Consider the following 15173-nt stretch of genomic DNA (forward strand, 5'->3'; position numbering starts at 1 on the left):
GAAAGAGAAAGGGCAAAAGGGGAGCCAAAGCCCGGGATTCTTCCGAAGCTGGGCAACACCCAGAGCTGTCCCACAGTACGGAGTCTTGGCTACATCAGGCTTTGGAAACCTCACAGAACTTGAAGGGTTCCCAGAGACACAGGGGGTCCAGTGGATAAAACGTCTGATGGCAACACAGGAGTTAGCAGCGTCCAAAGACATTCTAGGGTCCGAGAGGAAGAACAAACTATGGCGACCTTGGTAAATACCTCGAACTAAGCCCGTACAGAGGCAACACCGGGGTACTCTCATGGAAGAGCAGTGACTTCCAAACTTGCTTGTAGCTCTGAGATGTCTCAGTGCCTCTCCACACAAAAGAGCAGTGGGGAACGAGGCAGGCGTCCCCTAGGCTCAGCAGTCTGGAGCGAAGGAGGAGCGGGGAGGTACGAGCGGATGGAGAGTGTCCAGGCTCAGAGGTGCAGGGTTGTCCAGGGATTGATGATCCCGGGACACAGGCAGGGCCTCGGGGTCCGGAGCAGTGCGCGCTGTGCCCACTGAGCAGCGCCTCTTAGCCTCGGCCTGCAGGGTCGCCTCCTGAGCCCCCTCTTCCCGAGGACGACGGCCCCCAGCACAGCTGCCAGTGGGCTGGAGATCCCGGTCAGAGGGACCCGGGATTGGCGGCGAGGACAGGTCGGGCTTGGAGGAGCAGCAGGCGGCCGCAGCTCCGCACCTGGTGGCGGAGGCAGAAGCCAGGACTGGCGAGAGGAGCAGGGACGCCTGGCGCACAGGGACGCGGTCCACGGCGCCAGGGTTGCGCGGGGCCCTACACGGCTGCAGGTGCCTCGAGCCCAGCGCTGCCGTCGAGGCCGCCCGGCTCTGTCTCCAGGCGCTCAGGTCCATGCTGCCCGGCTTCGTGGGCTCCACGTGGTCCAGGACAGTCCGGTCCTGCCCGCGTTTCCACAGCTCGTAGCGCTCGGGCTGCAGGATGCGCACAAAGGCGTCCATGGAAAAGCTGACCCTGGCCTCCCCGCAGCTGCACTGAGAGGCCACTTTGCCATAGTCGACCCATCGCGGGGTGGCAAAGTTGATGGCCTCGGCGCAGTTGAAGCCGTGATTGAAGCCAGCGTGGTAGCCGTAGGGAAAGGTCACCATGAACTCTCCAGCCTCCTGAGTGATGCGACTGAAGGGGATCCCATTCTCCTTGAGGACGCTGGGCGAGATGAGCGCCACCTTGTGCCTCAGGAAGGCCTCACAGCCCCGGGAACTGCCTGGGAAAAGCTCCCTGGCCAGGCATTCCAGGCGCTGGCCGTGCTCTGGGGGCACCGCGTACCAAGTTTTGGGCTCCCCGAAGTGCAGGTAGTTGATGCTGTAAAGGTCCATGTCCTCCGTGTGCCAAGCGAAGCTGGTCTTCCACATGCCAAAGTACAGGTAGGGGGTGTTGACGCCTTCGATGACAACTCCGCACTCCTGCTCCAGCAAGTCCTGAATGGTTCCCAGGTGGCCGAGGTTCCACTGCTTGGTGTTTGCATCAAACAAGGAGCCACTGACGTCAGCGCCGTAGATGGGCGAACCGTAGACGCGGGATTTCCAGTACTTTCGCTCCAAATCCTCAAAATCCACATGTGGCGGAGTCCGGTATTGGCCACTGTTGGCCAAGCGGCGATACTGCCCCACCGTCATGGCTTTCTTCTTCTTGTGGTATTGAATAAACACACCTGCGCGCCCAGAGGCCACCTGCTGCAGAGGAGCGGCTATTAAGATGTCACTGATGTCATCATAGCTCTGTCTGGCTTTCCACTCCTTGGGTGGAATTATCTTAGCCAGGCCAGCTCGGTGGGCACCTTGGGATTCTATGGAAGCAATGTATGTGTTGAAATCCTGAAAGTCTTCCGCGCTTGGGCGGAAGGTCATGATTGAAAGGCTTGGGTTCTGGGCACCAGAGCGCTTAAAGTTCATGGCTGCGATAGAAGCAGCGGACTCCCAGGTGCCTAGGTCTATATTCGATCCGAGACAATGACGGGAGTAATGTCTTCTCTGTTGCTTTCCTCAGACTCGGGCACTTGGACAAATCAGCCTCTTTCAGACTTGTGGACTGGCCAGTGGTACTGCACTCTGGGCAGCCTTTTGGACCTGAAGGAAACGGGGTAGGCGCCGGGGGAGCAGACACTTGGAGTGGCACGGAGGCTCAGCCCGCAGCTCTGTGAGCGTCCTCAGTTGGGGTGCTGGTGTCTCTGAGGCTTCCAGGCTGGAGCGTAGGGATGGCCCTTCACCCCACCGTAGCGGAAAGTCTCTTGCAGGAAGTTGAAAAGCTAAACCAAAAGAAAAACAATACAGAATATTTGAAAATAATTTCTATACCTAGTAACACCCAACAGAAATGATGACCCGGATCAAACCCTGATTCTTAGAAAAGACCCTTAGAAGTGAAAAGACATAGGCACGAAGAGAAAAAAGTACAAACAAACCACGTTATGATAACATGGGGGACAGAGCGAAAAACCCAGCAGAGAACTATTTGTATACTATAGTTTAATCTTATGAATGAATCCCTTGGTGCTCCTAATTTGGATGGATCATTTTCTCCAAAGGACAAATGTCTTCTAGTGGCCCAAGAAAAAAGTGAAATACTGATATATCCCCATAAGCTAAATAAAAATAACAGTGGTTTAAATATGGCCCATTAACACCTAACACTTCATTTTGTAAGTGCATTCTCTGACCCTTACGTCGTGGAAGCGTTTCTAGGGCACGCTATTCAGTTCACTTCACGAAGCTCAATGCAAAACCAGAAGAGGGCGACACTGGGCAAGCACTCCACGGGGCCAACTTGATCGAGGGGCTTAGTTGGGGAAGTCTTAAATAAAATTTTATCCCAAATTTACTGCAGCGGGGCATGAAAAGAAGAGCACACCATGCTGAACCGGCAAAGATCCTTTACAAAACCTATCAGTGTGAGCGACTCCCTTGACAGATAAAATGGAGAAACCATCCCCTATCGCATGCCGAAAACTATTTGAAAGAACTCAAGGTGCATTTCATTATTTCAAGACACGCTTTACAAAGAAAAGAGAGAATTCCCGTCCTGGAAAGAGTGCCTGCCCTGACTGGCGCGGCTCCGTGGGTTGGAGCGTTGTCGCACAGAAGGAAAGTTTGCCAGTCCGCGAATCGCGGTCAGGGCACAGGCCTGGGTTTCGGGTTTGGTTTCCAGGTGTGGCTCAAACGAGAGGCAACTGATCGACGTTTCCCTCGCACCTCTAGCTTTCTCTCCCTCTCTTCCCCTCTCTCTAAACAAAAGTACTAAATCAAGTCTTTTTGCAAAAAAATGAAGCAAGAATGCCTATGCAAACAACCAGCAGGTGAAAAATACAGAGCACTGATGTATCCACCCCTACAAGCATTATTCTTCACAGAAAAACACTTGACGCAATCTCATCATTAGTTTGCATTAATCGAAAAATTAGGATTAGAAATGAAGGTTTCAACACCATTCTAGACAGATTAGCATACAGAAACCTCTAGCATTCTAAACACTGGTTAATGATCAATGAATTATAAGGTGGACTAAGCAGACAGGTTTCAGCCCTTTTAAGACATACAAGGCCTACCTGGACTTCTGAGGCTCTATTGTTTAGAACAGGTGTCCCCACCCTCCTGGCCATGCACCAGTATAGGTCCCAGCCTGTTAGGAACCGGGCAGCACAGCAGGAGCTGAGCTGGAATGCAATGCGCTTGACTCAGCCCCAAGCCATCCCCCACAACCCCGGTCCACGGAAACATTGTCTTCCACGAAACCAGTCCCTGGTGCCAAAAAGCTTGGGGACCACTGGTGTAGAGCATCGTGCCATACACCAAAATGTTGGGTGTTTGATTCCTACTCAGGGCACACCTGGAAGGCAATCAATCGATATTTCTCTCTCTCTCTCTCTCTCTCTCTCTTCCTCTCTCTCCTCCTCGCACACTCTGTCTCTCTTCTTCTCTCTCCAAAATCAATAATCCTACTTAAAAATTTTAAAAATGAGGAAATATGAAGCCGTAATGCAGAAACAAAAAGAGTGACATACACACAATATTTGTGCTTTCGATGCATAAATAAACGAGACTTTACCAGAAAAGAGGTTGCCTTCTGATATAAAAGTTTATCATTTTCAACTGTTTTATGCTTTAAGGAAAAAACAAAAACACACCCTGGCTGGTGTGGCCCAGTGGGTTGAGTACCAGCCTGCTTCCATTCCTGCTCGGGTCAGACGCCTGGGTTGCGGGCCAGGACCCCAGTTTGTGGTGTGTGAGTGGCCACCTATCAAAGTTTCTCTCCCTCCCTTCCCCTCTCTCTCAAAGTCAATAAAAAAACTATTTTTTTAATTAAAAAAAGGAAAAGCAAAAACAAACAAACACAAAAAGGCTTGCCATCTGCTACTCTAATGTCTTGATTCCAAAGGGCCGTACATTAGGACCCAGAAAATGACTTCCTTTCAGGACTCAGCCTCTGAGTGGAACGTGCTGTGCTGGAAGTCCAGCTCTGTTCGGCCCATCCCAACTCCCATTCAGTCAGCAGGATCCCACTTCCAATGCCCCCATATCAGATAAATAACCTCTAATCTAATCCCACATATTTTCCAAGTCCCTCTCAATAAATTCATTCTCTTCCCACATGTAGAAACCCTCTTATTGCCATTGGAAACCAGTTCCCGAAATACCAGGCTTCTTCCTGAAAATCTATGTGATTTTGCCCAAGAAAATATTCAGAAGAAAATTAATCCCACACCTCTGAAAAACAGTTTAGAAACAAAAATGTGTTGTAATTCAAGGAAAGGATATCCCAGTGCATATTTCTCCATCACAAATAGGATAAAAGTATATAATGTATGCAGGGGAAGGTCCAAAGTGCATGACCAATGATATGCCAGGGGAGGAAAGGTTAGCCTGGGGGCAAGGGCCCCGTTTCCCCAGTTTTGCCCGTTGCTAGGCACCTGGGGCTTTCTGCCCTGCCCACCTCCTGTCCCTGGCCCTTGTCTTCGCTCATTTTTAGCCGCTTGGACACTGGAAGTGGAATGCAGACAAAGTTTGAATCTCAGCACCACAGCTATGGAACCTTGGGTTCTACTACCAGAGCTTGAAATTTCTCCAAATTGAGATTAATGAAGAAGGACATCAGTGCTAGATCTGCAAGGTGGTGGCCTAGGTAAACACAGCTTGCACAACCACATCACAATCACAACTCAACCATAGAACAACCATCACTGAGAACCAGCAGAAATCAAGCTGAATGGAAGTCTGACAACTATGGAAGTAAAGGAAGGGCAACCATCCACACTGGCAGTAGGAGTACAGATGCGGCACTGGCTGGTCCCACACCCACATGTGGTGGATAATGATCAGGAGGGGTTTCTCACGAGCTGGGGTCCAGCTGCACACCTGGTTCCCCAGCCAGGGGTTTCAGCTCCAGGAAGGTAAGACCCTTGTCTTCTGGCAGTAAAAACCAGTGAAGATTTAGTCCCTGCAAGAACCTGCTGGATTCCCAGGCAGCTCCTCTTCAGGGCCTGCCTACACACAGACTTACTGAGACTCCCTCTGAGCCCCAGCACCTGGGGTAGCACTTTGAAAGGCATGAGGATAAGAGCTGGAGGATAGCCTTCTCCCAAACACCTGCTGGCAGAGGCCATTGCTCCTCTTCTGAGCCGTCCCACCACAGAGTCAGCAGGCTGCTGCCAGATGTGAGACTGCATCAACCTGGTTAACACTCTTTGCCCCAGCCTGGAAATCCTTGGACACTTTACCCTAATTTAGGGTGCCCCCCAATCTGCCCAGCCAAGGGGTTAACCCAGCCAGGGGTTTTTGCATATGAATGACTTGTCTTGGCTAATGCTTGTGATCTTCCTAAATCCTCTCAACGAAAGAGCAGCTGGGCTTAGGGAGCCCCTGAAGCTTGCTGAGTAGCTCCAGGCCCCAGACTAGCAGCCTCTGGCCTTGCTTCACAGCCTGGCCTTGCTAGGGCACCTCCAAGCTCAGCACAAGAAGCAGGCAGCAGATGATGGCTTATGCCAGGTGGCCCCAGACAGAACACAAGGGACACCAGAGCCCTGCTGAAGGAAGCCCTGCGTTTGGGACTGGACCCCTGCACAGCTGATCCTCCATGTGTAGGACGAAAGTGGGTGGTCAGTGGTCCTAGCCAGTCCTTGCAACTGACCGGCCTGGGCAAACCACCCCCATTGACCTTCCAATAGCAATCAAGGCTCATGTATAGGAGGAGTGTGGAGTCGGCCCACACCAAGGGCGCACCTGGAGTATTCAGCTTGGGTGATGGGGATGCTGTGCCACTGGGCCCTATAGGACAGGACACCTACTACATTCGACCACCCTACCAAGTCAGGGAGTCATAGCAGCTCTACCTGATCCACAGAAACAAACACAGGGAGGCTGCCGAAATGAGCAGAAAAAAAATACGGCCCAAAAGAGAGAACGGATGAAAACTCCAGGAAAAGAACTGAACAAAATGGAGATAAGCAACCTATCAGATGCAGAGTTCAAAACACTGGTCCCTGGGATGCTCAAGGAACTCAGAGAGGACCTCAAGTGAAGGAAAAAACAAATCAGTCAGAAACAAAGGATACACTAACTGCAATGAAGAACAATGTACAGGGAAACAACAGTAGAGTAGATGAAGCTGAGAGTCAAATCTCTGATTCGGAATAGAAGGAAGGAAGGAAGGAAGGAGCGAAGGAAGGAAGGAAGGAAGGAAGGAAGGAAGGAAGGAAGGAAGGAAGGAAGACAAGAAACTACCAATTAGAACAACAAGAAGAAAAAGAATCCAAAAGAATGAGGATAGTGTCAGGGGCCTCTGGGACAACTTCAAGCATTCCAACATTGGCATTGTTGGGGAGCCAGAGGAGAGAAAGAGAATGAAATAGGAGATTTCTCCGAAGAAACAATGTAAGAAAATGTAACCAATTTGGTGAAGGAAATAGATATATAAGTCCAGGAAGCACAGAGGGTCTCAAAGTAATGGGTGCAAAGAGGCCACACCAAGATACACCATAATGAAAATGCCAAAGATTAAAGATGAAGAGAAAATCTGAAAACCAGCAAGAGAGAAGCAGGTAGTTACCTGCAAGGGAGTCCCCATGAGACTGTCAGCTGATTTCTGAAAAGAAGGTATTGGCGAGGAATATTTAAAGTGATGAGAAGCAGGGACCTATAGGCAAGATGGCTCTACGCAGCAAAGCTGTCGTTTACAATCAAATGGCAGATAAAGTGCTTCCTAGCCAAGAAGAAGCTGAAGAAGTTAAGCAGCAAACCATTATTACATGAAAAGTGAACAGGACTTATTGAAGGAAAAGAAGATCAAAACGATGAACAATGAAATGACAATAAATGCATATCTATCAACAATGGATCTGAACACCAAACTGAGCAAACAAGCAGAACAGAAACAGAAGCATAGATGTGCAGAAAGGTTTGATGGCAGGCACATTGGAGCGGGGATGACGGAAATAGGTGAAAAGGTAGTTACAGAAGAGTTATGGGGATGTAAAGTACGGTGTAGGAAATGGAGAAGCCAAAGAACTTACAGGCATGACCAACAGACTGGAACAATGGTGTGGGAATTGCCTGAAACAGTGGGGGTGCTGGGTGGAGCGGTGCAAAGGGAGAAACCTTGGGGCAACTGTAAGAACATAACAATAAACTATAATTAAAAGTAAAAGATAACAATAAAATCTAGAGTGAGTTCTTTAAAGTCGTACTAGGAAAATATCTCTTCTGCTCACAAGTACAAATAGCAGAAATAAAGTGACCTACCTTCCACCAGCAAAACCCCAATTGCGAGTGAAGGCACTGCAGGATCCAGAGAGACGGTATCCTCTCCCTAGCTTGACTTTGAATGCAGTCCCGAATCAGGATGGGTCTGCCTTTATACCTGCCCTTATCTTAATCTCATCAGTGCTGCTTCCCTGTCGGAATTAAGAGGGTGGGGGTAGTGGTTAATCCCATCATTTTCTCACTTTGGGCTGGCCTTTTTGTTTATTTTCAACAATCTTTTTTTTTTTTTTTTGTTCAGAGAGTAAAAGTTTTTATTTGTACTTTCCCCAGGGAGGGCTAGAGCTAAGTGGGGAGAAATTCACCATCCCTGAGGGGTGGGGGCTTTGAACTTTTACTAGGTGAATGGGGTGGTTGCAGAGTAGCATGTCTCACTTGGTCTTGTATAGACCGTAGATTGTCTCGAGGTTGTGTATGGGTGCCCGTCCTGTTTCCTAAGTTTCTGGAGCCTCTGCGCCCTCAGGGCACTTCCAATAATTTTCTAGTCATTACTGGGGAATGTACCCACAGTGGCAAGTCAGTGTGAGAGAGAGCCCACCTCCTCCACTGTGAGGTTGGTTAATCCGGGGTCCCAGATAAGGGCAGCCCTGGCCCAGATGGCCCAATTTAAGTGTGGCCTGGAGCTCCATGACATCAGTGTGTACCTGTCGCAGGAAAAGGTCCAGAAGGTGCCACAGGACAAGAAGCTCATTCCTATGTCTTTTGCATACTCTTTACTGTCCTTAACCCAACCTTAAAGCAAGCGAAGATGTTGAAAAGAAAGGGGTGAGAAAGTCAACCCATGCAAATATGAAACAACAGCAACAACGAACAACCTTGTCTAGTAGCCATTCGTAGCTAATGTATTTATAGGCTAAAGAAGGAATATTTTATAGTTATCCAAAAAATCACTAAGAAAATATTACGATGAACTTCACACACCCAGACACAGCACTGTGACGTACATAGACCAGAAAGACGGAGACTTGTAAGGTAAAACAGGTATATTTGTAATCGTTGTGAAAGATTTTAAAGAATTCCATTTTGTCAGAAGCTGATAGAGAAGAAAGGTAAATTCTAGGAAAGTCTCTCCAGCTTTGATCACCGAGTCTGCAACGAGCACATAGCAGATGCAAAAGGTTTTTAAAGACCTAGAAAACATCGAGCAAATAGTATCAATATGAGACCACAAAAGAAATACCAGTAAAAATGTCACCGAATTAACGTATCTAGGGGCGTCTTGACCACAGTGAAAGCGAACAACAGAACGCCTCCCTGCCGCCCCCTGCAGGTGGCCCGGCAGAGTCAGCGCTGTCCCGACTTCTGGCCTCTGTCCGGATTCACTTGGCTCATTTCTGAACTTTGTACCCACGTGCCGTCACACCGCGTGCGTTTGGGACCTGGCCTGCTGGGTGAAGCGCTTTCTTTGGGGGGGGGCTCGTGGTTGGTTTCGGAATGCCTTTTTCTTTTGCAGCTGGAATTTCCTTCTTAAAGGACCACGGCCGTCCCCCAAGAAAACCACTGTATGTGAAAGACACGTTGCTGTTCCTTGACGGTTTGATGTGCGAAGACACTTCTGCTCCGATTCGGTCGATGTTTGCCCTTGGAATGTTCAAAGTTTGGGGAGTGGCCTTTCCTCTTTATTTAGGGAATCCTCGTTCAAGTGATCATTCTTGGGTGTGGAATGGATGCGCATTCCCTTTGGGGCTTTTGGACAAGGCTGGACAGGAGTCCTTTCCTCAGGTTTTGTTTTTGTCAGACAGACAATTCAATATGAGGGTGGAGAATGGGGACAGAGAGATGTCAAGTGAGTTTCTGATGTGGTATCTTCAGGTGGAAAGTGTAAAATGAATTAAATTGAAGAAGCGGGTCAACAAGAAAAAACGGCACCAACCACATTTATTGGAAAACGAATATCCACCCAATATGTTCACTAATGTCTATATAATACCTACATAAAAAGGAAATGCACCTCAGGGATGGTGCATTTCTCCCCACCTAGCCCTAGCCCTCCCTTGGGAAAGCACAAATAAAAACTTTTACTCTCTGCACAAAAAAAAAAAAAAAAAAAAAAAGATTGGTGAGAATAAACAAAAGGGCAAGCCCAAGGTGAGAAAATGATGGGATTAACCACTACCCCCACCCTGGTAATTCCGGTATCTAAACAGCACTGATTAGATTAAGATAAGGGCAGGTATAAAGCCAGATACAAAAAACAGAGGTGATGAATGAAAAGAAAGATGTGCCACTGGAAAAGGGAATGGAGGCCTGACCAGTGGGTTGGGCGTGGTCCCGCAAGGCGCACTGTTGCTGCTTTGACTCCCTGTCAGGCAGGGCTCACCCCAGGGCTGCGGGTCACGTCCCCCACTGGGAGCAAACCACTGATGCTTCTCTCCCTCTCTTGCCCTCTCAAAAGAAACAAATAAGATCTTTGAAGAGAATTAAAATAACGAACTGGCCATACTAAGGAGGTGAGAAAGTTTCGAGGATGGCGGCAGGAAATACACAAGCTGAGCCTGGAGCATCTTGCAGTGCCTGACATTAAGGCACAGGAACCCCAGGGAAGAGCTCCCAAATTCAGCAACAATATAAAGTGGTATTGAATTATAACCCCAAATATAAAATAAACGTCTATCGTAGACGTTTCTACCAGTATGGGGTCATACTGGTAGCAACGATTGAGTAAATAAAAAATTGGGGAGAGGAGACAAATCTCTCCTGCAGAAGATGCCAAATAACGTCCAGAGTCCTCCACCTAAAGGACGGAAGAGGAACACCACGTCCACTCAGCGTGGGCCACAAATAGTGTCTTCAGGAGTGCAGCGAGGCCAGTGGCAGTGAGGGGTGGTGCGTGGGAGTAGGAACTTTACAGTGAAGAATGCCCACACACACTCTTTCAGCCAGAGTCCTGAATTATGCCCATAGTTTATGCCCTTGATATGATGTGATAAAAAGAGCCATTGACCTTTGTAATCTTCTTTGGAAAAACACGTAAACCTGGGCTCATTATAAGAAAAACAGTAGACAAATTCCAATAGGTGGGCATGCTGTACTATGCCTGAACGATATCCCCCAAATTGTCAAGTGTCTCTGTAAGCATTTTGTAAGGTCTGAAAATCTGTTACAGCTGAGAGTAACTGAAGGACACACAAAAACTAACCATCACTTGGTATTTGGGATGTGATCCTGGCACAGAAAAAGGACATTGGGTAGAAAACGGAGGAAATCTGAATCACGTACGGCCTTGTCAAATAACGTGCTGGTGCTAGTTCATTACTGGTAACCAATGTACCGTAGTAACGTAGGGTGTTAATGAAAGGAGAAAGTGCGAGTGGGGTGGGGTGGGCAGTAGTTATAGGGGAACTCTCCCAAAAATCTGATCAACTTTTTGAGAAATCTAAAACTGTTCTAAAATAATAATGCATTATTAAGTGTAATAAAATAAATAAGTGAGAGAAGGTATGGAAGAGCAATATTAAGATGAAAAAAATTGGAAATAGAATCAATTTTTTAAAATGATTTTATAAACCACTACATGACTATTTTGAAAGTAGAAAACAGCTTTCTTTAACATGGAAAAATGCTGAAATGTGACGCGTTTACAGAAATTCATAAAGCACGCGTGTATAACTTAACTATACACACATTACTAACTCTTAGCATCTATTCATAATTGTCCCAAAAGTGGAAGGGGCCCCGGGTCAAGACATACGGCATTGCCAGTCACTTGGGAGCCTGGCTCCCGCTCCTCTTCTGGCAGCCCAGCCCCATCTGCCTCTCAGACTGACACTCCCCTAACTACAAGCGTATTAATTTTGGTCAACAATATGAAGTTACTACTGTACCCATTTTTGAAAACTTGATAAAACCTTTGGAAATAAAAAACAAACATTTAAAGAAAGGCTAGCTGAATGTATTCTTGTGCGTGTATTTTTTCTTCATTTATGTTGTTGCATACAGCTGGCCTTTGTTCTGTTGGGGGGTTGTATTCAATTGTACACACGTTTGGGCTGCTGCTGGGCCTTTGGGTTGTTTCCACTTTTGGCTTCTTACTCCGCTATTTGGAACATTCTCCCACACCTACATTGGAACTCTGGTCCCTCGCGCCTAAAAATTGATCTCTTGGGCAGAGGTTATGTGAATGCAAATGTTATATTGCCAGGCTCTTTCTCAACAGGTTGGTTTTTTGAACCACTTACATACTCACGAGCTTCACATGAGGTCCTCATTGCTCTTCACTTTTGTACACCTTTGGGATAATGGGCCTTCTTAGTTTTAGCCAATCAGGCGAGGGCACAGAGCTATGTAATCATGATTTGCACTTCCCTGATTATGAATGAGAGTGAGCAAGTTTTCGCGCTTATCAGCCAGTAGGCTAAACGCCTTCACCAGGGGCCTAATCAAGTCTTTTGTCCATTTTTCTGCTGGGTTGTCTTCGTGGTAGTTCTTTATACATTTTGGTCATTAGCTCTTTACTGGGTGTGGGTAAGGCAATTTCCCACTCCTTGATTTGTCTTTTCACTCTCTTTTTTCCTATTGTTTGATGACTAAAAGTCCCTTGACCTCTAATAATGCAAATATTATTAAAAGTCACCAACACGTATGGCGATTATCAAATACCACACACTGTCCAAAGAATTCTGCATAGAAGAACTCAATCTGCAGAACGACCCTATCAGGGCAATCCTATCAACCATGTTTCTTGGATCGGGAAGCTGAGGCAGGGACATCAAACAACCTACTCAAGGTGACCGTTCTAGGAACGGGTGCCGGCCGGTACTTAAATAAGGATCTCCAAGAGAATTCTTTAAAAAGGAGAAAAAGAGGGGTGACTTCTCCTCTAGCCAACTGCAGTAATTGTGCTGAATGGATAAATACATCTGTGTACAAATAGAGGAGCCAGACACCATATACGTATGTGTGAGAATGTGTATTTCATGAAGGTGGCATAGCAAGCTGGTAGGAAGACATGGACTGTTCAATATGTAGTTCTTACCTAAATCTGGGATGGATTACATACTGAAGATAGAAAACAGAATTTTAAGACTATTAGAGGAAGTGTTCAAGAATGTCTTTATGAACTCGGGTGAAAAACATATCTTCAAGTACCAAAGCATTGTGTTGGAAATGTCTGATATGGGGAACTGATTGCAATAGAGTGACAAATGTGATAGTGAGTTTTATGGATGGGCCTAAATGGGCTAAGAGATGCCAAGTTAGCTGATAAAGCACTATTCCTGGATGTGTGTGTGTGTGTGTGTGTGTGTGGTGGGGGGGGGGGGGGTTCTGGGGAAGAGATTAGCCCGTGCATCATTAGACTGAGTTAAGAGGCCTTCACCAATACAGGTGGACTCATCCTAGCCATTCAGAGCCTGAAGAGAACCAAAGGGGCAGGGAAGGACAAATTCACTCTCTGCTTGAGCTTAAATGTTCTTCCTTGCCCACCCCGAGACATTTTCCTTATTAGGCACTCCTGGTTCCTGGGCTTTAAGCCTGAGACTTAGACTGACATCACTGGCCCCTAGATTCTCAGGCATTCCAACTCAGACAGAATGCACCACCACGTTCCTGGTTCTCTAGCTTGCAGATGGGGCAGATCACGGGATTCCTTGGCCTCCATTACCACTTGCACTAATTTCTGTAGTAAAGCTCTTCATATACCTGTATGTTTCCTACTGGTTTTGTTTCTCCAGGGAACCTGGATTAAGACAATGACATGAGAACATGAAAAGAAATGACAGTCTCTGGCTGGATGGCTCAGTTGGTTGGAGGATTGTCCCAGACACCAAAAACGTTGCGAGTTTGATTCCATCCAGGCACATACCTAGATTGTGGATTCTTGCCCCAGTCAGGACACACAGGGAAGGCAAACCATAGATGTTTTTTTTCTCTCACATCCCCTCCCTTTCTCTCTCTCTCCCCCTTCTCCTTCCTTTCCTCTCCACTCTAAGGTCTGGGGACATGCCCTTGGGCAAAGATTAGATTAAATAAAAATCATGAAAATGGCAGCAGTTTCAAAACAAAGAATTGCAGACCAGGAGAAATTTTTCCTCATACACAATACAGATAGTGAATTAGGATCCTGAACCTCATAAAACTTGCAGAGATCAGTAAAAAAATAGTCCACCTCAAAAGAGGGAACAAATCTTAAGACAAGCAATACATAAGAGAAATCCAAATGGCAAAGAAATATGGAAAAATAAATCGCAGTTCGCTAGTGATCAGGAAAATGCAACAAGGTAGCAGTTTTCATTCACTTTGGCAAGAAAAGTAAAAAGGTCTAACGATATAAAAAAATGGCCAAAGACATGGAGAAAGCAGACCTCTCTCAGACCGCCAGTGGAGATAGAAAGTGGAGGCTAATAAGGTTGTTCTTAGAAAAGCTGAAAAAGAACATAAATGCAACTAAGTTATTCCATTTCTCTATAGAAAGCTACTCAGTCAGCCACTGTTTCAATTAGCAAAGATTTGGAAATATCCTACTGTCCATCGGCAGGGGAATAAACAAACAAAAAACTAAGCTCTAGTTGACTTTGTTGGACTGGCCGAGGCCTAATATCACAAAGCTTTTAGATCTTGTCAATGTAATATTGACGTTTTAAAAAGATGGTTGGGGGGAGGGGGTGTAGGTTGACAAAACCACACAGGAGATACTACCTTTGGCTGTGTGCACGTTCATTTGTGAAGTTGGAGAACACACATTAAACTCATAATTATTTCCCAGAAGTGGAGAGAGGCCTGGGATAGATCACGGCAGAGAAAACAAAGGTGGCTGCATCCTGGCCTTTATATAATTTTCCAAATCAATATCCGTTGCTTTTCCAAGACCGAGTATAGCAAATACTGATTGGACTTGGAGAACAGCTGGATAGGGGCATCTTTTATTGAGAAGGGTGGTCCAAATTGAGCATGTCCAAACTGAATGTGTCAACAGGAAGGAAAATAGAACTTTGAATAGATTTTCTGGAAGAACGTCCTTCACTACCACCCCCAGCTCCTTTTTCTTTCAAGAGAATTTAGAAACCACTTTATCAATACAGCCGAACTCTATTTTTGACATTGCTTGTCTGTATTGGGAAAACAAATTTTAAAACTTAAGCAAATAACTAATGGAAAACCTGAGTGCAGTAGGAGCAATATTTTTCTGGGGGAAAAATGTTGTTTTTCTTCTTTTTCAAAGACCCCAATTTTTTTTTTTATCCTATGCCTCCTGGGCATCTATCTTCCAAGGAGTAGATGGTGACATTCCTGAAGTATGACAAAATGTTTTCAGTTTGTAAACTTTAAAACAGAAATAAGAGCCAGACTATTGCCTTTAGAGAGACTTCTCAGAATTCCTTTATTTCTCTGCACTGCCACATGCACAACTGACTTAAGTCGAAGCACAAAGCCTGACCCACCCC

The 15173-nt window shown here is 46.5% G+C and overlaps 1 protein-coding gene across 1 annotated transcript; it reads right to left on the minus strand.

Moving 5' to 3' along the window:
* Window positions 1-390: 390 nt before the first annotated feature.
* Window positions 391-1938, minus strand: LOC128780903 (lysine-specific demethylase 4D-like). Its single transcript, XM_053924448.1, has 2 exons — window positions 835-1938; window positions 391-756 (listed from the first exon to the last, which is right to left on the minus strand). Exons 1-2 carry the CDS (start codon window positions 1933-1935, stop codon window positions 391-393), a joined length of 1467 nt encoding a protein of 488 aa, XP_053780423.1. The 5' UTR covers window positions 1936-1938.
* Between the last annotated feature and the right edge of the window lie 13235 nt (window positions 1939-15173).

The sequence above is a fragment of the Desmodus rotundus genome, chromosome 5 (assembly GCF_022682495.2).
Source record: "Desmodus rotundus isolate HL8 chromosome 5, HLdesRot8A.1, whole genome shotgun sequence".
Taxonomy (NCBI): Eukaryota; Metazoa; Chordata; class Mammalia; order Chiroptera; family Phyllostomidae; genus Desmodus; species Desmodus rotundus.